General features: G+C 44.6%; 1 protein-coding gene across 2 annotated transcripts in view; it reads right to left on the bottom strand.

The window, feature by feature from the left end:
* Positions 1 to 25167, bottom strand: part of LOC113017962 (uncharacterized) — a 29434-nt gene continuing 4267 nt past the window's right edge. Inside the window, exons 2-8 of one of the 2 annotated variants that reach the window (XM_080299415.1) lie at positions 23347 to 23694; positions 22007 to 22339; positions 21828 to 21926; positions 20512 to 20832; positions 18565 to 18894; positions 2691 to 3017; positions 1 to 2596 (exon numbers count right to left, since the gene is read on the bottom strand). In XM_080299415.1, coding sequence (XP_080155541.1) covers positions 2505 to 2596; positions 2691 to 3017; positions 18565 to 18894; positions 20512 to 20832; positions 21828 to 21926; positions 22007 to 22339; positions 23347 to 23694 — 1850 coding nt within the window. In that variant the 3' untranslated portion in view covers positions 1 to 2504. Of the gene's footprint in view, positions 3018 to 18564; positions 18895 to 20511; positions 20833 to 21827; positions 21927 to 22006; positions 22340 to 23346; positions 23695 to 25167 lie in introns of both variants that reach the window. The other variant, XM_080299414.1, reaches the window with a different exon arrangement.

Genomic DNA, 25167 nt, shown 5'->3' with positions numbered 1-25167 from the left:
TCAAAGTCAAAGTCACCTTTATTGTCAATTCTGCCACATGTACAGGACATACAGAGAATAGAAACTACGTTACTCTCAATCCCTAGATAAAATAGCAAATGAACATTTAAATATAAGAGTGATTAAAAAATGCAGGTAAAATAATTAAAAAGTAAAAATTTAAATAAATACAATACAATTTTACATATAACAAGAAAGCTATACAATATACAATATAATGGGTAAATGACATTGGGTGTAAACCAGGCAGAGTAGTGCAAATAGGCAAATTTACCACGTCAATACACAGCATGGCAGGGAAAAATATTTTTTCTATCATGGCAACCTTTAAAAAGTGAAAGGAGACAGAAAGACAGGTGAGAAAGGATAGAAATTTTTTATGGCATTTTACATAGTACTGGTACAGAATCTAGAAAATGTGCGAAACATGGGCATCATATACAGTATATACTTCTAAAGAAGTTATGATGGGACCCTGATGGGACAACGGATGGATTTCTATACATTTTACATCAGATGAAAACGTTTGTTGTAAGAATAAGATAATTATTTGTTAAAACAGAGATATTTTAAATGAGAATAAGAAAGAAAAGTATTTCTTTGTGCCCCCTTTTCCCTGTTAAAGCCCTACCTGGCCCCCCAGGCAAAATTTTGCTAGACCCGCCCCTGCACAGTTACCAGCTGTCAGCTACTTCTGACAGCTGGTGTTATTTATCTCTCAGAAAGAGTTCATAACTTCCCTTTAATTTATTCATGTCACCTAAAAGATAAACCTGTTTCTCCATCACGACATCCACTGGTTTCTTCTTTCTGGCGCAAAGTGGGCAATAAACAAGCAAGAGAAAAAAGCAGATCAGCTGATCATTGATCAGTTTCATGATTGAAGTAGCAACAGGAGAGGGAGGGGAGAGAAGAAGAAACAGCTGTGCAGCGTAAACACAGAATAACTCCAGCTTTGTGTCTCTCTCCCCCCCATTCTAGCTGAAGTACGGGACAAACTGTGTTCCATTTCACCTGAATACAAAACGCATAATATTTTCTCTGAATACGAGACGATTCTGTTTTTTAGGGGACGGTTGGCAACTCTAATAACTTATGAACAAAATAAAGTTCAACATCAGTGACATCATAGCACCACCCAGCTGTATAGAAACTCCGTCATGCTAGCTAGTACCCAGTACAAAAAAGTCAGCATAGCGAAAACAAACTGCACCTAAACTTGGTTTATATCTGACCCAGATAGACTGCAGGTCATAACTTCTTACCTGAAGTTCAGTTCACCTGACACTCGGACCGGCGGCCGCCTCGGGTCTCTCCTCCTGCCTCACTTTTCCCTCATACACCTGCTGGTCTCCACCACTTGCTAATGTTAATGAATCTGTGGAAGCTCTGCCATAGCCACCACCAAACAACTGAGTTATTTTTACACACCTGCCAGCATCTGGCCAATCCACAACCTCTCATTGTTTATACCGTTACAAAAAACCCCCCAAAAAAAGTAAAAACAAAACATCGGCCCCACCAAGTCCAGCTATGGCTGCATATGTGTTTAGTAGTAATTTATTTTTGCAGCTAGCAAAACAACCATTATCATCATACTGGAATCCGGACTTCTCTGACGAGGCTAACTGTCATGATCAACGAGGTGAGCCGTGTGGAACTTTTTAAAGGACCCAAGATGCAGGCACAAGGGATGTGAGTGGGCTTTTATTGAGGAGGAATACAAACAGAAAAGGCAAAGGTGTGGACAGAAACTAAGCACAACCTAAACTGGAGAAAGCTAACAAAACAGACCTGAAATGGAGACGCAGGTATATGACACAGACTGAAGCAGGGAATGAACCGGCAACAGGCAGGAGAACACACACTACTTAAATATACACAGCAGCAATCAAGGAATTTGAGACAGGACGGGAACATACCTGGGAGAAATGAGATGAGAGCTGATGGGACAGGGGAAACGTAAAGTGAACACACTCACATGAGACAGAGACCTTCAGAATAAAACAGGGAACTCAGACACAGAGAACCAGACAAGACACTGAAATTAGACAAATTCACAAGCAGACAGTGTGAAACCATAGACAGAGGGAACACAGAAGTGGGAGCAGTCATAGAACATAGAACAAAAACCCTAAAAAATAGAAAACCTTAACAAAAGATATAACAGAATAAACAAGAACATAGAATAATATAAAGAAACACAAAAGACTGAGTCATCAGACTCAGGACCATGACACTAACCAGAACACTGTTTGCTCGAGTGTGACGTCATTCCCAGGTCCATGTTCCGATTTCCAAGGTGATCCCAACGCAACACACGTAGTAACAAATAACGACCCTTTCTAAATCCCAGTAACGATTAACGCATACCTGATTTTGGCATAATAACTAGTTACTGTGCTCGTTACCACAATAATAACGTAGTTACTGTAACGCGTTACTTAATAACGCGTTAGTCCCAACACTGGACATTAGTGATCAATAATCAAAGAACACACAGATCAAACTGATTGATCAGCCATCAGAGGAGTCGGATCAATGGAGCTGCTTCTGTTCCTGATGTCCCCTGTTTGATCCTGGACCTGAACTCTCCCTGCAGAGGAGACACAAGACAGTCAGAGACACACACACACACACACACACACACACACACACACACACACACACACACACACACACACACACACCTCTGACTTTGAGCAGCACTGTTTTTCCTCTGATCCAGATGTTCTTCCTGTAGACGCCACATCTGTATTCTCCACTGTCTCTCTCTGTGGGCTGTTTCAGGGTCAGACTGAGGTCTCCAGTTCTCAGCAGGTCTTCATTCATCTTCGTTCGGTCTCTGTAATCCTGGTGCTGTTCTTCAGGCTGGTCAGAGCCGTTCTCATACACGTGAAGCTTGTGGTATGAACTCACATCCCACCACTCCACTTTAGCATCTTCAGGCAGGTTTTGTGTGGTGTTGAAGGGCAGCTGGACAGACTCCGCCCCCTCCTCCACCTCCACCTGACACACTGAGAGGACAACAAACACAACATGAGCTGTACAAAGTGTGATTGGTGTTCAGAGCAGCATCATGTGACTCTTGTTCTGCACTAAATGAAGCGATGGAGTGGCGCCTCCTTCAGGCAGAGAAACAGCTCATGGAGAGAAATAATTATTAGAGCAAAAACAAGAGTGGAGCTGCAAATAAGGCCGAGAGGAACGCTGCAGAAAACTGTTCATGTGTGAATTCATCACTTCATAGATTTCTTTGAGCACTAAAATCAGAGCTGCTTCTATTTCTAATATGACAGCTGTACATTAGAGCTGCAACACTTTAAATGTGAGCCATAAAAACATGATACTCTACAAGTGCATTCAGCTCTGACACTGTCACATCATGAAGGAGACGTGGAAATCACTTTGTTACACAAATCAAAGTCCAATCAATTCTATTGATGGAATATTGTGTGATCAATAGACTGATCAGTTTCTAATCTGTCATCGATCAGCTGGAAATCCAGCATGTCAAACAGACAGGCAGCAGATTAGGACCAAACACAAACACAGTGAGACTTTTTCTTCACAGCAGTTGCAGGTAAACTGCAGCAACAATGCGACTCAGACAGTTTCTCTGTAACTGCAGGGCTTCCTGCGCTGCTGTTAGTCAGACACGGATCAACAGGTTGTGGATAGAAAGCAGATTCCTTCAGCAGAGGATCCATATCACACGTGAAGCATGTCGTCGGGAAACAATCAGTGAAAATGGGACACTTTGAGCCTCAAACTCTGAACATGACCTGCTGCAGACCAGCTGATGTGTTCAGCATCAGTTACCATGGTGAGGAATTTCACAATAAAGGAGCCGTACGCTCTGTCTTTTCCCGGCCCGACGCTCTGGGACATTTTAGACAAGTTTCGTATGGCGTTATTTTTTTGTGCCGCTATTCTGAGCGCACGTAAAAATAAAAATTGCAGGTGCAAGTGTTGCATTTTGAGAAGAAGTTTATTTTGAGTGAAGAAAGGCTAAATTTGAGTGAACAAAATTCATTGCTGCGTGCAAAAAATTTGCCATTATCCATATACACACACAATAGTGGCGGAGGAACACCAAGTGGCGATTTGTTTTTCGCCCACTTTGCACCAGAAAGAACATCAGATGATAATAGAAAGTAACATGAAATAAATTCTAACAACAGCGTATAAAGCTTAAACATCCTGCTGTTGTTTAGCGCAACATCCACTGGTTTCTTCTTTCTGGCGTAAAGTGGGCGATAAACAAAGAAGAGAGACAGGACTTGTGGCAGAAAAGCCAATCAGCTGATCATTGATCAGTTTCATGATTGAAGTGGCAACAGAAGAGGGAGGGGGAGAGAATGAGAGAAGAGGCAGCTGTGCAGCGTAAAGACACAGAATAACCCCAGCTTTGTGCCTACTTGCCTGGTATGCCCAATAGCCAGTCCAGCTATTCGGTCAGCTGGTGGGTAACAGGCATCTCCGAAAAAGTTAGACCACTTTTGCGAATATGTGATGTCTTGATAAATCGAGCAGATATTTGAAGTTTACACAGCACCATTCTCGCATGAAATTATCTTAAAAATTTATTTTGTGACCCAGAAAGAGTAATATTTCAAACTCCGCCACTCTGTGTTCCTCCGCCACTGCCTCGTTTGAGTTTTGGACGAAATGGATTCTGGGATATTGCATTTCGTCATTTCGAGCTGATTGGAGACCAAAACAGCCAATCAGATTTTTTTGCATCCGAGTCTGTGATTGGTTGGTTTTGTCACACAAATATAACGATGTACGCGCACGGGCAGCACATTGCGCAAATGCAAAAACTGAGCCAGAGGGGCTGCTATTTTGTGTGTATATGGATAGTAGCAAACACTGAAATATATTTTTTGCACGCAGCAATGAACTTTGTCGACTCATATCTAGCTATTCTTCGCTCAAAACAAATTTCTTTTCAAAATGCAACACTTGCACCTGCAAATTCTTTTTATGTGCACTCAAATTTTTTTCTTACGTGCACTCAGAATAGTGCCACAAAAATAACGTCATAGTTTCCAGGCTGAATACAATCCCGTCCGGAGGCTGACAGCATCGTTATCCACATGGGCACAAACCAGATTCCAAACAGCACACTTACTTCCTCAAACTGGATTTGTGTGTGACTGAGCAAGCAAAAGAACGGGTGAATTCTATTGCACTAGGGGCTAGGTTTCCTTCCCCTTTTTAGTGAGAAGGGGGAGGAGCTGAGGGGAAGCTGGAATCAGCTGAGACCAGAGCTGTCCAGACTGGGGACTGTCACAACAAATGAAAACTCAAAATAAACATGACATCTGGCAATAAAGAACTGTGTGTGTGTATGTATGTGAAGTGCATCTCACAAGTGGTGCCGAATCCCTGTCTGCATGGGGATATCTGACCCACATGCTGCGCCGCCCGCCCAGCCTTTGCAGTTCCTGGCGCAAATGATGGCAGAGATGGCGAAGATGAGCCAAGACAAGGCGGCTGCCCAGCGTGATCACCTTGCAAAGCTGCAGGAGCAGGCAGACCGACAGACCCAGGTTCTGGAGCGGCTGATTGGAGCCGCTGCGCCGCCGAAGGCCCCTCCACTATTGGTGGCGATTAGAAATGAGCATTGCCGCCCCTGAGCCACGGAGAGCTGCATAGACGCTAGGGCAGGAGTGCTGGAAGTGCGGGCAACCAGGAAACCTGAGTTCCGTGTCGGCGGTGCCCCAGCACCCTCTCGCGGTCCAGGAGGGACATACAGCATTCCGGTAAGGACTCGAGGGGGTATACGCCATGCTTTGGTGGACACAGGCTGTACGCAGACCCTCGTGCACCAAAGCTTAGTTCGCCTCGGGGCATTGCTGGAGGCAGAATGGGTGGAGGTGAAGTGTGTTCATGGTGATATTCACAGGTATCCTATAGTTCCGCTGTTATTAAAATATAAGGGCAAAATGCACAGAGTGAAGGCTGCGGTTAGTTAGCTCCTGTCGCATCCGCTAATTCTGGGCACAACACAAATTACCCGGGGTTTCATCATCTGTTAGGGCAGTACGCGGGGATGCGATAATGACCTTTAGTAGCGTGTAGTGTCTGCGCAGCGATCACCGCAATAAGCGGTGATCGCACTTTAGAACAGCACACAGCAACACTACATATGAGCGGGCGTAGGGAGGTTTGAGGTCTTCACTCACCCCGGTTCTGTTAGCCGTCAGGGCTGGGGGGCTGGGAGGAGGTGCTGCCTGTCAGACTGGGGTCTGGGATGCGGGGCCTCCCCGCTACTGCAGATAAGGAGGTGGTCCGCTTGCCTCCACCCCAGAGACAAGGGTTACATGTCCTGGGTCTAGGTGCGGCTTGCCCCTCTGAGGGCGGGGGTACCTGGACCTGGGATATAGAGTATGTTTGGGGAGTGCGACTGTCTGTGCAGTGTCTATTTGTGTCTGTCTACATGTTGGGTGAGTGCCGAGTATTTGGTGGTGCATACGGGGTGGGAATGCACGTCTGTGTCCGCGTGTGCCTGTTCGTCTGTGTCTATATGTCAGGTTGGGTCTTAGACTCAACCTCTCTGGGTACATCTCAGGCCCTCTAAAGTACGGAGGCCTATCTCCCCTCACCACACTCCCTGCCGGTGGTTGATGCCCTCAGACGTTGGTGTGTTGGTGGTCCTTGTCGTCTGGGGCTGGGCGCTCATGTATGTACCGGCTCACTCCTGGTGGCTGATTGGCGTGGCCGGGCTCCTGTGGCCCGGCTGGGCTCCTTCCGGGGAGTGGGATGCCCTCAGGCCTCTGGCCTCTGGGCCTGAAGCTCAGTCCTCTCTGCCACAGCTGGCTGCCGGCAGAGCCCGCGGGCACGCCACTGCAACCCCCTCTGGCCTCTGCTCCGTAGCTGTGGGGTGACCTCTCCTTTGGGGCTCTCCTCAGCTCTTCCCAGGAGGGTGGCACGGTTCCCCCCCCTTTGGTGGTCCTCCTCGGGTCCTTGTACTCTGGGGCCTCTGGATATCTGGGGCCTGGATCTCCTCCATACCTGCTTCATACCCTGGTGGACGGGGCTATGGCTCCCCACACTCCCTAGCAGATCGTTACATGGAGAAACCTTCGGAATACAAGCATGCTGATCCACACAGGTGTACACCCGGGTGTTCACAGACGTGGACTACACCTTTCTTGGCTGCTGCCTCAAAGCACATTGTGCGCTGTCTATCTTGCGTGCTGCACAATATCGTTTATTATTTAATATCTACTGTTATCTACTGCTAGCTAGTTTATTGTGATGGTGCTGTTTTTTTTATTATGTTGCTCTTTGTTGTTTGCTTTCTCTTGTTTTTTTCTCCATACAGGTGATCCAGGTGTTTTGTTTGGTTTTGTTTTTTTTGTTTTTTTCTTTCTCCCCCCTTCTCACCGTCTCTTCTCCCCTTTGGTTTTCTTTCTCTCCCTCTCTTCCTTTCATTCTTTCCCCCTGTCCTATCCCCCAGTCATGTCTGTCCCGTTTGTAGCAACTAAAAATAAAATAAATACATAATTATAATAAAGGTCAATCAAATGGACCAATATGGCAAGGCCATGATGATCCACTTGGTAAAATAAATCCGCTTGGCATCTTTCTTGGCCTTAAGACAACAATTCTGATGGCTAAAGATCCAAACGGGACACAAAAAAAAAAGTCCATGATTCGTAAGTTCATTAATGACAATGAACGCAATTGGGATCGCTGGCTAGACCCCTATTATTTGCAGTACGGGAGGTGCCCCAGGCCTTCACGGGATTTTCTCCCTTTGAACTGCTGTTCAGCAGGAACCCACGTGGGGTGCTCGACCTAATTAAAGAAAGCTGGTAGGAAGGTCCAAGCCCCGCCAAGAATGAGATTCGGTATGTGTTGGACCTGAGAGCAAAACTCCACACTTTGGGGAGGTTGTCACGGGAGAACTTGCTCCAGGCTCAGCAGCGTCAGTACTGCCTGTATGTCAGAGGGGCTAGACTGAGGCAATTTTCACCGGGAGACAAACTGCTTGTATTACTCCCTTCTTCCAGCTCAAAGTTGCCAAAGTGGCAAGGACCCTTTGTGGTCACACGGCAAATTGGGTACATTGACTATGAGGTCGCTCGGTCAGACAGGGGAGGAGCGCCGCAGATTTATCTCCTCAATCTCCTTAAAGCGTGGAGAAAAGCTGAAACTGCTTCTCTGGTGAGCCCGGTTAAGGAGAGAGATGATTTGGCGCCGGAGATACCAAATTCCATCATCTCCACCTCCCTCCCTTGTGATGACCATCTCACACAGGCCCAGAGAGCGGACGTTGTCGCGTTACAACAGCGGTTTGCAGATGTGTTCCCCCCTGACCGGCCGAACGTCTCTCATTGAGCATCATTTTGAAACACAGCCCGGCGTGACGGTGCGTTCACGGCCCTACAGGCTTGCTGAGGATAAATGGCAAATTATGCAGAGGGAATTGGCTGAAATGCTGAAAATGGGAGTGATAGAAGTTGCACAGCGCCTGGTGTAGCCCCATAGTTCTTGTGGTGAAGAAGGATGGGTCTGTACAGTTCTCTGTCGAATGAAGTGTCAAGCTTTGATGCTTATCCCACGCCCCGGGACGACGAGCTCCTGGATTGGTTGTGCATGGCCCGTTTTTTCACAACACTGGATTTAACCAAGGGCTACTGGTAGATTCTCTTGTCTGCCGAGTCCAAGGAAAAACCGGCCTTCTCCACTCCGTACGGTTTGTAACAATTCATTACGCTTCCGTTCGGCTTGTTCAGAGCTCCTGCCACCTTTCAGCACCTCATGGACCACAGCGACACCTGGGCGGAGCATGTGCAGCGGGTGGCCGCGGTCCTGGAGTCCCTGAGAAGGGCGCGGCTCACGGCCAACCCGAAGAAGTGTAGTAGGTAGTAGGTTCGGCCGGACAGCTCCCCAGGGGTGTGGTCCCGTGCGTGGCTGCAGGGGAGGAGTGGTGCCTGGAGAGGCAGATGAGAACACAGCTGATGGAGTTTGGGCTGATGACGGTTTCCTTCCCCTTTTTAGTGAGACGGGTGAGGAGCAGAGGGGAAGCTGGGATCAGCTGAGACCGGAGCTGTCCAGACTGTGGACTGTCACAACAAATGAAAACTCAAAATAAATGTGGCATCTGGCAATAAAGAACTGTGTGTGTGTGTGTGTGTGTGTGTGTGTGTGTGTGTGTGTGTGTGTGTACGTATGTGGAGTGCATCTCACAGTTACCCTGCCTGGGGGGAACACTAAAGTCTCAGTTAAGATCTTGAGAGACACTGGCGCTGTCAACTCTTGTGCTGTGGGGTCCATTATCCTGTTTTCTGATGAGACTGCTACTGGGGATAATATCCTTATGCGAGGAATGGGAATGATGTTAGTTCCGGTTCCAGTGCATAGGTTGAATATTGAGTGTGATTTGGTGCATGGTGAGGTTTTAGTGGGGGTTAGGCCTGCATTGCCAGTGGAAGGTGTGGAAATCATTTTGGGTAATGATTTGGATGGTGGTCGTGTGTGGGGAAAGGTGTCATCAGCACCAGCAGTCACGGATTCACCTTCCAGGTTAGATCAGTTGGATAGTGCCAGCAGTTGTCACTTCTCTTACCCAGCCTCTTCTGTTACAAGGGCAATGAGTAAAGGTGAGTCTAAAGAAGTTGATGTTGAGGATCAAGCTGCTTTACTGACTTTGCCTGATTCACCTTTGGATGTGCCCCACAGTGAGGTGCACAGAGAGCCGACCCATCCTTGAAACGGCAGTTTGAGTCTGTGTTGTCAGCTCCGGAGGTGAAAAGTGTGGCTAGTGGCTATTTTTGCAGGATGGTATTCTGGTGATGAAGTGGGTGCCCCATGCATAGGAATTTGTGGGGGGTCCAGTGTTTCAGGTAATAATTCCATCAGTCAGGTGTTGAACCTAGCTCATGATAGGTCAGGGCACTTTTTTGGCCATATTTGAAGAAGGATGTATCATTACACATTAGAAACTGTTGGGAAACTGGTAAGCCGAATCAGGTTGTTAAACCTGCTTCACTGTAGTCGATTCCAGCTGTTAGTCAGCCTTTTAAGTACTTACTTATTGATTGTGTTGGGCCTTTGATGCGTGCCAAGTCTGGTAGTCAATATCTTTTGTCACCAATATCCAGCAGCATATCCCTTGCATACAATTACAGCTAAGTTGGTGGTGAAGGCCTTGACATAGTTTATTTCTGTGTTTGGCATACCTAAGGTCATCCAGAGCGACCAGGGATCAAATTTCTCTTCCCGTTTGATTGCCCAAGTGTTAAAAATGTTGGGGGTCAAACATAATCAGTCATCGGCCTATCATGCCCAGAGTCAAGGTGCTCTTGAACATTTTCACCTGACACTCAAGTCCCTTCTGTGTGCACATTGTATTGAGCTGGGGGTTGACTGGGAAGAGGGGCTTCCCTGGTTGCATGGGAGGTGGTCCAGGAAAGTACTGGGTTTAGCCCAAATGAATTAGTGTTTGGCCACACTGAGGGGCCAACTATCTGTGTTTAAGGATGGGTGGATAGAAACAGACCCACCCATAAATTTGATTGGCTATGTGAATGGCTTTAGACACAGGTTATATGTTGCAGGTGAGCTGGCAAGAGGCACGTTGGCAGTGTTGCAGGCAAAAATGAAAGAGAGGTACGATCGTCACGCTAAAGTGCATGAGTTTAGCCCTGGTGACAAAGTTTTGGCTCTCTGTCCGTTGGTGAGTTCTCCTTTTCAGGCTAAGTTTTCCGGTCCTTTTGCAGTTGCCAAACGTGTTTTGGACCAGAACTATTTGATTTCAACTCCTGGTCAACGGAAGCCAGCAAAGTTATTCGATGTTGTGTGGACCAAGTTGGTGCAGCCAAGTATGTCAGCAAGTTTGATCTGCTGAAAGGCTATTGGCAGGTTCCCCTGTCAAAAACAGCGCAGAAAATGGCAACATTTATTATTCCATCAGGGCTGTACTCTTATAAAGTAATGCCGTTTGGATTTAGGAATGCACCAGCCACATTTCAGCATCTTATGAATCATGTCATGGCTAGGTTGGCAGGTTGTGCTGTATATTTAGATCACTTGGTGGTCTACAGTGACTCTTGGGTTTCTCATATGCAGAGAGTTAGGGCTCTGTTTGACTGTTTGACAGAGGCAAACCTCATAGAAAATCTTTTCAAAATGTGATTTTCATTGGGCTACTGTAACTTACCTGGGTCGGTTGGTTGGGCAAGGGTGTGTCGCTCCGGTGCAGGCTAAAGTGATGGCAGTCCAGCATTTTCCACAACCTTCTACAAAGAAGGAATTGATGAGGTTTCTGGGAATGGTAGGGTATTATTGTGGTTTTTGTAAAAACTTTTCTACTGTGGTTGTACCACTCACCAAAGACCAAAGTCCCATTTGTGGGGTCAACGGATTGCCCAGACCTTTGATGGTATTAAGTCCCTTTTGTGTTCAGCACCTGTGCAGGCTGCACCAAGATTTGACCACCTTTTTGTTTTGCAGGTGGATGCAAGTTATGTGGGGGCTGTCCTGTTGCAAGATGAACAGGGGGTTGATTGAGAAAGCCCTGTCTTTGATTTAGGCTCTGCAGGATCTTTTTGTCTATGTGGACGCTGCTGTAAAGCCTATAGTAGTTTATACAGACCACAACCCACTGACTTTCTTGCATTTGTTGCGGTGCCCTAATCAGAGGCTGATTAGGTGGTCACTGTTTCTGCAGTCCTATGTTTTGGATGTCCGACACATTAAAGGCTGCGATAATGTAGTTGCAGATGCACTGTCTCGAGATCCAATTCCCAAACGCCTTCGATGCATGTTTCCTGCGGGGGAACACAGCGGGTCTGTGTGCCGTGCTGGAATGGTAGCGCTGTGCAGCGCTTCGGATTACTCCTGACCCCCCCACCCAACCCTGTGGTTTGTCATGTCTTTCACAATGTTGTGCTGTGGACATTTATGTGCTTTTTGTGCAGAGGAGTTTTTTTATTTCCTGTTCTCATGCTGTCCTACCATGGAAGCACAGCATGAGTAGAGGTCTCTTTTTTTCCTCTTATACTTTCCCATTGTAGTGTACATTTCAGTGTTTTTCTGTAACGCTACCGATCTCCGACTTGTATCCCCATGTGATGTCTGTGTTGTGTGTGTAAGGTTGGGTGGGGTCCCATTTCACTGCAGGGCAACCTGTATGTGGCGAATAAAGCTTTGATTGATTGATTGATTGATTGACTGAATAGTGTAGTGTACCACTGGTCTATAAAGCTCTGAATGGTTTAGGATCAAAATATATCAGTGACCTCCTGACCCAGGATGAACCTTCCATATCCCTCAGGTCATCTGGATCTGGTTTTTTATCAGTTCCCAGAGTCAGAACCAGACATGGAAAAGCTGCATTCAGCTTTTATGCTCCATATATCTGGAACAAACTCCCAGAAAGCCTCAGATCAGCTGAAACAGTTTATTTAAATCCAGGTTGAAGACTCACCTGTTCTCAGCTGCATTTGAATAAAACACCAAATCCACACTTTTAAGCTTAAATTTCAAAACTTACCTTATAACTACTGATTTTATCTACTGTTCTGATTTTATCTACTGTTTTTTTTAGCAATTTTAAATAATGCTTTTTATTTGTTTTTGTTTTTTAATGTCTCTGTAAAGTACTTTGAATCACCTTGTTGTTGAATTGTGCTATATAAATAAACTTGCCTTGCCTTGCCTTACCATGAGGGAGATTATGTATTGTACTCATAGGGTTTTGACATCTTTTTTCAGGGAACGGAGATCCAGTGGAGGACTCCGGTCTTATGGAAGGGGGAGGTGACGACCCACTGCGCCCTGCCTTCCTTTTGGCTTATTTGTGTCTTGTTTGCAGGCGTTGGAGAGGCGGAGTTCCCGTTTACAATCAGTGACACTGCCAACACCTGGGCCAGTGTGCCAGGGCTCTATATAAAAAGCCTTTAGGGCATAGTTGTTTTTTGGCTCATTCCCCTGAGACACCATGTTGGACTCTGGTTGCGTTTGGTTTGGCTTTTGCCTTTAACGCCATTACATGTACCATTATTACTACCATCCATTACCTCACACTACTGATGGTCAGAGATGGGCAGTAACATGTTACAAGTAACGCGATTACTTTTTTCAAGTGACGAGTAAAGTAAGGGATTACTATTGCAAAAAAGGTAATTAGATTACTGTTGCTTTTCTGTAAGCACGCTGCGTTACTACGTTACTACTGATTTCATTTGTTTTGAGTGTCTCATGATGATGACGTAGGTGAGTGCGACGTTCATGGCAACAGCTGTGTGCAGGTAAAAAATGGATAATATAACAAGTGCGGGAGAGAGTATGACCGTGCAGCTTTTAAAGTGTGGAAGTACTGACCTAATTTTGAGATTGATTCCATAAAAAGTGACAAAAACATTAGCGTCCGCTGTTCACTAGTTGGGAAGAAAACTTCATTTTACAGCGAAAGAAAACCCCCTAAACTCCTGAGCAAGCACTGAGTAACCTGCCACGGGAAATTCACAGAGAAACTCCCGGATCCTCCCACTGACACGACTGCTGCGGCACAGCTGAACAGGTGGAAATAGAGCAACAGGACTGCTGAGTCTTTGATTGTATTTATTTTCTGCTATGTTTTACTTGTATCTCTTTGAAAGAGTGAATAGGTTTAATTGAACACATTTCTTCCAGTCAGAGAATATTGCATATAATTTAATTTTTGCTTGATGCATAAAGTTAAAAGATTAAAGTTAATAAAACTACTTTTAAAAATAAACTTTTTCATTTGATTACATTTTATATGATGGATTATGCACAAAAAGTAGAATTGGTCTGAAAGATCTATTGCTATTATTACCTATTCTAGTTGTAAATCATGTTTTTAAAAAGTAACTAAGTAACTAATTACTTTTGAAAATAAGTTTTGGGATTTTGGGAAGTAATCACTAATCAGTTACTGATGACTTTTTTCAAGTGACCAACACTGCTGATGGTACTGACTACACATACCACAGTTTGCTTTTTGACAGTAGGTTTTCTTTTCTGTTTTGTTTGTTGTTTGTTTATTTATTATATTTGTTGTCATGACCATGCGGCCCGGTTCGTGAAAGTGTGGCTGTGAAACAAGCCCACCGTAGTGTTCTTCTGTCTTCGGCCCACTCCCATCTGTGGCCATGGATTGGGCCGTTTGGGCGGGCTGCTCGGCCTCCATGCCTGGCTCTGACTCCCTCAGCCTGGGCTTTAGAGACAACTTTAATGTTTTCTGGGGCAGGAGGTATCTTTCTGGAGCAGATGGGCTCCACTTCAACCAATCAGGAGCCAATCCTCTCTGCTAACATATCATATGGAGTCCAGTGTGCAGGAAACACTCCATCACATACCTGTCCACATCTGCCCACACCTGCTGACCGCTCCATCACTGACTGACATCCCACAGGTCCTAGTCCCTATCATCTCAGTTAGACTCTAAACAATCCAGTCATAATAACTAACAGGACAGTTTGTGCAAGGTGGAGAAAATCTGCTGTATCATCCCATTGATGAAGCATTCAGCTCCACCTGCTGCTCAATCTTCTGCTCCAAGGATCTTATGTGTGATCACATGATCTAAGCTGCTGATTTTAAGATCCATGTTGATGATCTTACTCACTCATTTGCCACAGAGTTCCTCATTACATTAAATTCATGTTGTTAAATTCAGCGTGTTGTTGGCCTACATATAACTGTGGGCTTCAGTATGAACTCCAGGCTTTGAGCTGATGAGGTTCTATCTGATCAATTATGGATTCTGTTTGAGATCATTTTCATAAGTCATCAGGCAAAAGAAGCTGTGTCAGTACCCTGACGCTCTTTTCATGAGGAAACGGGAGAAACATTTTCATCAGTGTTTCCTACCACCACTGGTATTCCTCCTCCCTCACACACACAGACACTCTGAATGATCTGAACCACATAAACCTTTCCCAATGAAGCTGAAGATCCCGTTGAGACTTTTTAAAATAAACTGAAATGATGAAAATTTATATTATTCCCAAACATCAAATGTCAGACTATGCATAAAACAAATTACCTCAAATAAATAAAATAAATAAAACCATAAAGTAACTATAAATATCACTTACATTTACCACGGTGATGGAGCCACAGAGAATACCACCATGGCCAGTAAAGATGAGGCAGAACCAGGTAGCTCCAAACAGACGTACTGGTCAAAACAATTCGAGGACCTTGTTCCTAAACGAGGGGCTACCTCTGTAGCATGGACATGGTTTGGTTATGACAAGTCTGACATGGACCAGAAAACTGTACTATGCAAATTATGCCGCAAACCGGTCCCCACCACAGACTCAAACGCGGCAAACCTCTTCTACCACCCACGCAAGAATCACCTGAAAGAGTATGCAGAGAGTTTATGGATGAGAAGCAAAAAAGAGCCATCAGGTGCTCAAAATAAACCTTAGACTCAAACTTTAGAACAGCATGACATGTAAAACTGCAAAGAAAATAGCGGCTGAGAAAACACATGTCTAAAACTTTATAGCAGGGGTCTCAAACTCAAATGAGCCGCGGGCCACTGCACCGTCATCTCATTGGACGTTAGTGTTCAAGTAGTATTTCCTAAAATGTTGTGTTTTGGGTTTTTTTGTTTTTTTTTATTTCAAATATTGTATAACAAGAGAAAACTGCAAACGTGAACACATTTTTTTTCTCACTCCTAACTAAGTGAAGCCTTTCATTGAACTACCAAATAAACAAATTGGTACTCTCTTTCTGGCAGAACTTCTGCTATAACTTTGTTCGCATTTAACAAAATAAAAATGCAAACAAAAGAGTACACAGTTTTTGACTGTGAGCAAAAATTTTTATTTTGTTTGTACTCTCTTGTTACCTCGGCCAGTTCCGTGGTTCCGAACCGTAGTAAAGACACCTCTGGCTAATACGTCGGGTTCCGTGTTGGGCTCGTAGCTGAGAACTAGCTTTACTATCTGGGCCAGCTTTGCTAGCGAGAGACAGAGAGAGGCGTTGAAAGTGTACAGTCGAGTCTTAACAGCTTACTTACAACTGGGCTCATCAGGCACTCTTTTTGGTTGCAGTGGTTATTATTATATTTACATGCTTCCATCTCCCGTTTCTGGTCGGGGACAGCTCGCACTTTTCAACTCCCCTTTTTCTCCCTCCCTCGGGCTCACACACACACACAATGGAAGGGGCAGTGCCACACATTCTCCGTGCAGCACGGACTACACTGCCCATGAGGCTACATACTTAAAAGCCTATGCCTGTAAAACTCTGCTCATATTGCTTTCATATTAAATATATTTTTGAACACTAATTTTTTTTAAAAATATTTCTTCTCGTCTATATGGGGGCCACAAGAAATTCGTTGTATTGGGATATGGGATTTTTATCATATCGCACATCCCTTGCCCAGAGTTCTTTGAAGCGCAGTGGACCGTCTTTGAAATCCGTCAAGTTTTCATCAGATTACGGCATTGAGAGAAAAACGTCTTCACTTTCCAAACTTTCCGAAGGATCAAATGAATGAGAGGAAATCCACAATATCTGATCTACTTTTCTTTCAGTCTTTGTGGAGGAGCTTTTACGGACTGTGGCACAACTGAAACACCCATCAAGCTGTCTCTTGATCTCTAAGTATTTCTCAGCAACCAGGCATTGGTTGGTTGTTGGCACAAGTGTAGAGCTGCTGGAGTTACTCACAGTTGGTTTAATCCATCCATCCATCCCTCTTCTTCCGCTTATCCGGGGCAGAGTCACAGGGGCAGTTGCCTAAGCAAAGAAGCCCAGACCTCCCTTTCCCCAGCCACCTCCTCCAGCTTGTCTGGGGGAACACCAAGGAGTTCCCAGGCCACCCGAGAGATATAATCTCTCAAGCGTGTCCTGGGTCTGCACCGGGGCCTCCTCCTGGTGGGACATGCCCAGAACACCTCATCCAGGAGGGGCTCAGGAGGCATCCTTGTCAGATACCCAAACCACCTCAACTGGCTCCTTTCGATGTAGAGGAGCAGCGGCTCTACTCTGAGCCCCTCTCAGATGGCTGAACTTCTCACCCCATCTCTAAGGGAGAGGCCAGCCCCCATTCAGAGGAAGCCCATTTCTCCCGCTTGTATCCGTGATCTCATTCTTTCGGTCACTACCCACATCCCGAGGGGATAAGTGAGGGTAGGGACATAGATCAACTGGTATACTGAGAGATTCACCTTTACACTCAGCTCTCTCGTCACCACAAAAGAGCAGTGCAACATCCGCATCACTGCAGCCACAACCAAGGCAGAGTGCATCACCTAGCAGCAACGATTTCAACGTATTGCTGGCTATGCGGACCAAGCTTTTGTAACGGTCGTATAACGATCGAATGGCCCATAGCAATGGGCCAAACACCCCATACTCCCGGAGCACCCCCCGACAGGACACTCTGAGGGACACGGTTGAATGCCTTCTCCAAGTTCACAAAACACATGTAGACTGGTTGGGTAAACTCCCATGCACCCTCAAGTATCTTTGAGAGGGTAAAGGGCTGGTCCAGAGTACCACATTCAGGACGAAAACCGCATTGTTCATCCTGTATCTGAGATTCGACTAACGGACGGACTCTCCTTTCCAACAGCCTGGCATAGACTTTCCCAGGGAGGCTGAGAAGTGCTATCCCGCTATACGTGGAACATACTCTCCGGTCCCCTTTCTTAAAGATGGGATCCAGCACCCCAGTATGCCAGTCCAGAGATACTCTGATCTCCACGCAACATTGTAGAGGTGTGGAGATCAAGACAGTCCTAAAAACATCCAGAGCCTTCAGGAACTCAGGGCGGACTTCATTTACCCCAGGGGCTCTGCTACCAAGGAGACAACATAGACATTAATATGTCTTAAAGTGGGAGATTAAAGAAATGATTCCAGGGCCCAAATCATGGAGACAAACATCAATCCACACTTCACTTTATTTCATGTCTCTAAAGTGGGAATATTTCCATGTGATGAACAAACGGCCTCCAACAAATGAAGCTGATTTCCTTTTCCTGTCTTTTCTCCAGCGGCCTCAGCTTCTTCCTCTTTCCCCTGTCTTCTTCTACAGACAGCTCCTCTCTAGCTTAAAGCCATTTCTCTTTACAAGGAGAGCTACAAACCTTTTCACCCAGCCACAAAGACCCCATGGGCTCCTCTGGATCATCACACTCAGCATTTTCACTTCACAATAAAAGCCTCATATTTATTGCTGCTCCACCCAGACATTTGACAACATCCAAATGACTGGATCAAAGTGTTTGAATGATCTCAGCAGCTTTAAAACTATTGATATTTATACAGTTAACAATGATTTGGACTAAACTAAAATATTGATTTGATTAAACCCAAATCATGCCAGAGGCTTTTATTTGAGGTTAGGATAATTTCGACTCCATTTTTGATCGTCTTCTTAGTCTGTTCATTTAAACACACAGTTGCTCCACCTGACATTTTTAGCTTTTACATCAAAACTTCAAAGAATTTATTTTATTTGATTGAAGTGAAAATGGATTCAAACTAGAAGCTTTTAGAGAATAAACTCCTACATTACCTCTGACTTGTATCTACAGCACTGACCTCTGACTTTCAGCTCCACCTTTCTCTTCAGCAGGATGTTTCCCTCCTTGCTGTAGACGGTGCAGGTGTAGGTGTCTGTGTCCCAATCTGTGGGGTATTTCAGGGTCAGACTGAGGTCTCCAGTTTTCAGCAGGTCTTCATTCATCTTTGCTCGGTCTCTGTAAAACTGGTCCTGTTCTTCAGGCTGGTCAGAGCCGTTCTCATACACATAGACCTTCCAGTTGTATTTGTTCTCCTTCAACTCCACTTTAGCATCTTCAGGCAGGTAATGTGTGGTTTTGAAGGACAGCTGGACAGACTCCACCCCTGAATCCACCTCCACCTGGGGGGCTGAGAGGACAACAAAGCACAACATGAGCTTGGATGGAGACATTTGTGTTGACTCTAACAGGCTGAATGCTGCTGCTTCACTGGGAGCTCACTGTTAGATAGAAAGTGGTCAGTGTGAAGAGGAGACGCAGCAGAAAGATGAAGACTGACAGGAAGAAAGCAGTGAACAGACTGTTGGAGCTGCTGTTAGTGGGACAGGACTTTATTCAGTCTCTGAGGACCAGATTTGACTTGATGAAGCAGAGAAACACAGTCTGAATGTTTCTGTCACACTCACTTCATCACACAGCTCAGTTTGACAACATTTGGAAGAATTTGATAGAAGCCTTCCTTTAGTAAAAGCACCAAGAAAACACCATGAAAACACCTCACTACACACAAAACTGCAGTACTGGCAAATTGTACATAAAGTATGAAAAGTCAAAGTACTTATTGTGCAGAAAAATGTTCCCATCAGTGTCTGTGGATCAATATTACTGCTGCACATGTTTAAGGCTGAGCTCATTTCAAATCCTTTCTATTGTGTTGAATCTGCAGTAATGCATCATATTCTATAAAATCATATGTTTGTAGTGGCTGTCCTGTGAGGACCACGTCTCTCTAAACAAACAGCTGTTAATGAGCTCACAAACACAGGCCTACAGCTGGATTTGAAAAAGTCCATTCAATAGAAAATCAACAGTCACAGCTGGATTCAAAGGCTTGAGCTCTGTGTGACATGGTTACCTGTCAGCATCTACAGGGGGATTCAAATATGAAGGAAACATGAAGGTGGTGCATTAGAAAAACTGCTGCTTTCAAGCAGAGCAACAAACTATTTGAACTGATCCAACTTTATTCACACAGACAAAGATTTGTGCGTCAGCTGCTGTTTGCTGCTATAGATATAATCCAGCTGATGTGGAGAACTACATGTGACACTGTGATCCAGCCATGAATCTGACTGATTTCTTTCCATTTTCAAAGGTTGATGCATCAGTTAAAGTCCTTAAAAAGCTCAGAAATAAAGAGAAAGGTTGGTTAAAGCAAAGAGAGGCACTGGCAGCATTGAAGACACTAAACAAGAGAAACAGATCAGAGAACATCAGACTGAATAAGTGGAATAAAGTGAAACAGAACTAACGCTCCCTAAGAATGGAGCTGTCAGAGGAAGAGAGCAGCAAACTGAAAGTCTCTGTTAGCTGCAGAGCTCTGAAACTTCACACAGCTTTGGATGATAACATGGAGAAAGGATGTGGAGATGTTCACACTTCTGCTAGAAATCATCTTCTAGTTATTGTGACTCAGATATGACTGATTATAGATGAGGACCAAAGAAGGTTGTTACTGAGATTTGAGCTGACTTAGCTTAGCCTGTGTTTTAGCCACATGCTAAACAAACACATGTTCAGAAACTAGAAGATGTTACCTTTCAGATGAAGTCTCACACATGAACTTTGCTCCTACAGTTCATCTGATGAAGCTTTTACATTTGAGTGGAAATCAAAGAAAAACCAAAACAGCCACAAACATCAGACATGCTAACACTGTGACATTATTGGATGGAGCTGAGAGCTGAGACTGAACAACCATTATGAGTCTGACCTCTGACCTTGGACCTGTATCTACAGCACTGACCTCTGACGGTGAGCAGCACTTCTTTCATCATCAGGATGTTTCCCTCCCTGCTGCAGACGGTACAGGTGTAGGTGTTTGTATCTGTGGGGTATTTCAGGGTCAGACTGAGGTCTCCAGGTTCCAGAAAGTTTCTCTTCATCTTTGTTAGGCCTTTGTAATCCTTGTGCTGTTCTTCAGGCTGGTCAGAGCCGTTCTCATACACATGGACCTTGGTGTATGAACCAATCTTCCACTCCACTTTAGCATCTTCAGGGAGGCAAACTGTGGTTTTGCATGTAAGCTGCACAGACTCCACCCCTGAATCCACCTGCATCTTGTAACCTGAGAGGACAAAAAATCACAACATGATCTGTAGTAAAAGTTAACAATGATCATATATCTGGCCTCCTTAAAGTAAACTTATTTCTGTGCGGCAGTGTATTATTTGATTCCATTAATCAAAATATTTTGTCACATAAAAAACTGAACACACTGTTTCTCTTCTGGCTCTTGGCAAAGCCGATCGCACTTTTCTCTTCTCCCTTCCCTTATCTTCCCTGCTTAGTGTCTTGTGTCCTTGTCTAGTCTCGCCTATTTTCTCACTCTTTCCCCGGAACACTTTCTCACAGCCTGTTCTCTTAAAACTAAAAGAGGAATTATGGATTTGATCAACTGGTCCCTGAATGCAATTGACACCCTTTTCTCAACGAGAAGTCTGGGCTCGGGTGAGCCTGAGTGTTGAAGATATCTACCTATTCGGAACCATGATAACAGGGTTCTTGCTGATCGAAGCTGGCTTGGCCCTGGCTTATCGAAGATTAAAAAAAGCTGAACCTGTTCAAACCCCCACAAGGCTGCCCGCTGGGATTGAAACGATGGGACGAGTCGTGAGTTCGCAAAATGGGCACATTGAACACAGCACGGATAAGATCTTGGAGAAGTTTGAGACCACTGAGCAAAAATTGGATTACATCTTGAAGAAGCTTACAGCGGTCGTGAGTTCTCAGAATCTGCTCTTTGAGTGCAAGAATGATAACATCATGGAGAAGCTCACAGCTCTCCAACGGGAGATTGAGAGACCAGTGTCGGACTGCTAGAACAGCTTTGAAATTCATATGAGTTGTTCACACTAAAGTAAAAACCACAATCACTTCATGCGGCTACCACTCCAGCGCCATCTGTGGTCTCAAGGCTGGAGCTGAACAAAAACACCCTGATAATAGACTGTGCATAGACGGTTTCTTCCTATCCTACGCAAGGCCACCTGGGTTGGCCAGAGAGGACAGATGGTTTGAAAGAGGAGTGAAAGAATCCATTTAGTAGTAGGAGACACTCACCTGACATGAAATAATGCCGGAAATAAAATAAAAGACCTCCTGAAGCCACAAGGAGAACCAGGAGAACCAGGAGAGCTGTGGCCCAGGAAGGAAACCGTTCTGTGGAGAAACACAAAGAATGGATGACCTTTCACCTCAATCTACTATACTGACCTCTGAACTGCATCAATAGCACTGACCTTTGACCTGCAGCACTACTTTCTGTCTCAGGATGTCTTTGTCCCTGTAGATGGTGCAGATGTATCCTCCACTGTCTCTCTCTGTGGGGTATTTCAGGGTCAGACTGAGGTCTCCAGTTCTCAGCAGGTCTTTGTTCACTGTTGTTCGGTCTCTGTAAAGCTTGTCCTGTTTCTTAAAGTGGCCACTTCTGTTTGAATACACATGGACAACTATCTGCTCCAGGTCAGAGTGAGTCCACTCCACTGTGGTGTCCTCAGGCAGGTCAAGTGTTGTTTTGAAGGGCAGGATGACAGACTCTGATCCTTCTTCCACCTTCACCTCCACCTGCTGGTCTGAGAGGACAATAAACAACAATATCAGTTACATCTGTGGGTAACCCACAGAAAACCTCACTGGCCTCCGCCTGTTACAGGGGCCCACAGTCAGTACACTTTCCCACCATCACCCTACCTAGGCCCCAGTGGTAAACGTTTGCTGGCAGCATCAGTAGTCATGGTAAGTGAACTGACTATGTACATTCTTGACCTCTGGAACCTCTGTAAACAGTATTATAATGTAATAATTAAAATAATATTTTTTTTTACTCATTTTGGGGAATTACAACTAAATTGAAGTAAATTCCTACAAACAAATGTGTTAATTTGTTCAAAATTTGGCACTTTGCAACATTACCAACTGGTGAGGTTTGGCTACACTGTCCCCAGTGTTCACAATAAGAACTGTGTCACGGTGTGTTAAAACCCCCACCAACAGACGACCACCTATGAGGAGTTCTTAGTGACTATAGGGAGGAGAAACTCTCTTTTAATTGGAAGAAACCCGCAACACTTCCAACAGGCTCAGAGAAGGACAGCAAAATCCCGCTGAATGTGAAAGGAAAAAGAGACAGGACTGACTCAGACCATATGAGTAAGAAGGCGTGTACAACTCAGTGATGTTCAGGGAAGCCTGATCTTAAAGCAGAGATGGTTTCTGTCTCCTGAATCTAAACCTCTTTTTAGTGTGTATAACGTCTAACACCTGATCTGGTGTAGGATAAAATATTTGAAGTATTCATGTCAGCAGTCAACTGTCTTAGATAATCTTTGAATAATGTAATGTGTAAAACCTTACATTTTAAAAATCTACCCACATGGTTAGTACAGTTACTAGCTACACTCTAAATTTACACAACACACTGATACATACACATATCTGAGTAGTTCCTGACATGACCATAATAGTCACATCAGAACTGACTGGATGAAAATTCTCACTCTATTTCTGCTGCAGTTTCTAGGATTAAAGCTCAATATCTGTGAAGGAGCTTTGACCCGTACACAAGGTGTTTGAAGCTGACCTTTGACCTGAAGCTGTATGTCTCTCAGTCTCAGTTCTTCTCCTCCATCACTGATGGAGCAGGTGTAGTTGCTGCTGTCAGTCTTTATTGGTTTTCTCAGAGTGAGGCTGAAGTCTCCAGTGACCAGAGCATCAGGTCTCATCGATGTGCGCCCGCTGTAACGCTGGTTTTGTTCACTTAGATCATCTCCTCCCTCTCCTCGCGCATGAACAGATTTGGGATAAAGATCATTGCGAGTCCACCTTACTGCAGAGTCCTCTGGTATAAAACCTGAGTACTGACAGGGCAGAAGGACAGACATCTCCCCCTCATTTACCTCCACCACCACAGCCAGGGCATCCTGGGAAACTGGAAGAACACAATAAAACGAATTTTAAAAAAAAAGAATGCTTGGACACTGCTAGGATAATGGAGAGGGTTTTGACGGGGCTCCCACACAAATGCAAAACAGAAGGTGATGCCAAATAAAATCCAAACCAAGTTCCTTCCAAGCCAAAGACTAGAAAATACATTGGAGCATATCTTGCCTCACAGACAATTGCAGAGGAATTAATACTTCCCTGCACCATGGATATGGTTTCAACTATGATTGATGACACAGCAGCCAGCAAACTATGGGCTATTATGGGCATTATGTATTCATGATTTGAATCCTGGGTTGTGTGAAATCCCAGAAATAAACCCTAGACAAAGTGAATCTGTGGACAAAGGTGTAGGTTTATTTGGCTATGTTGTGGTGATCCTCGAGTTGGGGGATTTGTGTTCATACTGGAGTGCAAAATTTAAACCAAGATGGACAAGAAAAGTTCAAAGCCATCAGGTGCTCAGTTTAGAGAAAAGAGAAAAGAAGAGGAGGAGAAACGAGCAAAAGATGCAGGTAAGCAGATGTGTGATTGGATAATGGCAGGTCATCCTGAACCAATCAGAATCAGAATACTTTATTAATCCCTGAGGTAATAATGTGGTTACAGTTGCTCCAAGAAGAAATGGTAAAAATAGTAACAGTAACAGACTAAACTCCAAACAATACATTATGTTACAGATTTAAGAAACAGCACTAATATATACAGATCACTCAATTATAAATATCAAGGATTAACAGAGGGGATTATAAATAAATATCAAGAAAATTGTCAAGAATATTACAGAGTAGAAAAGAGCGTGTGTAAAAAGGGTGTAACTATTAACTATTTACTTTATCCTATTTGTCTGCCTTTTCGTCTTTGGCTTTTTCTACCTCAAACACCTCTTCCTCTGAGCACTGCGGTCGGCGTTTGAGGAAAGAGGAGAAGAGTAAGGCCTTTGCCAGCAGAGGTGACGATCATGGCTCAAGAGTTGGCAGTTAGTCTTGTAATCGGAAGGTTGCCGGTTTGAGCCCCAGCTTGGACAGTCTCGGTCGTTGTGTCCTTGGGCAAGACACTCCACCCACCGCCTACTGATGATGGCCAAAGGGGCCGATGGCACGATATGGTAGCCTCACTTCTGTCAGTCTGCCCCAGGGCAGCTGTGGCTACAACTGTTGAATATTCTTAGACCGTAAAAAAACAACTACAGATAAAATAATTACACCATAAAAATGGTTTGATTTCCTGTTCTTTAAAAGACATAGTAGTTTATTTTATTGTAACCTGTAATATACTGCAGTTTACTTTTATTTGTTTAATTGTTTACAAGAGCCTTGAGGAGTGAAATAAATGGAGTTTATTTTAAAATATGCATCTGTGTGGTTGGAGGATGTGTTTGCGGGGGCAGGGGGCACGAAGGGCGGCCTAGCAAAAAAGGCTTGGGAACCAGTGAACTAACATATCAACATGAATATAG

This window comes from Astatotilapia calliptera, chromosome 3 (assembly GCF_964374335.1).
Source record: "Astatotilapia calliptera chromosome 3, fAstCal68.1, whole genome shotgun sequence".
NCBI lineage: Eukaryota > Metazoa > Chordata > Actinopteri > Cichliformes > Cichlidae > Astatotilapia > Astatotilapia calliptera.
This window is presented reverse-complemented; position numbering and strand designations above follow the sequence as displayed.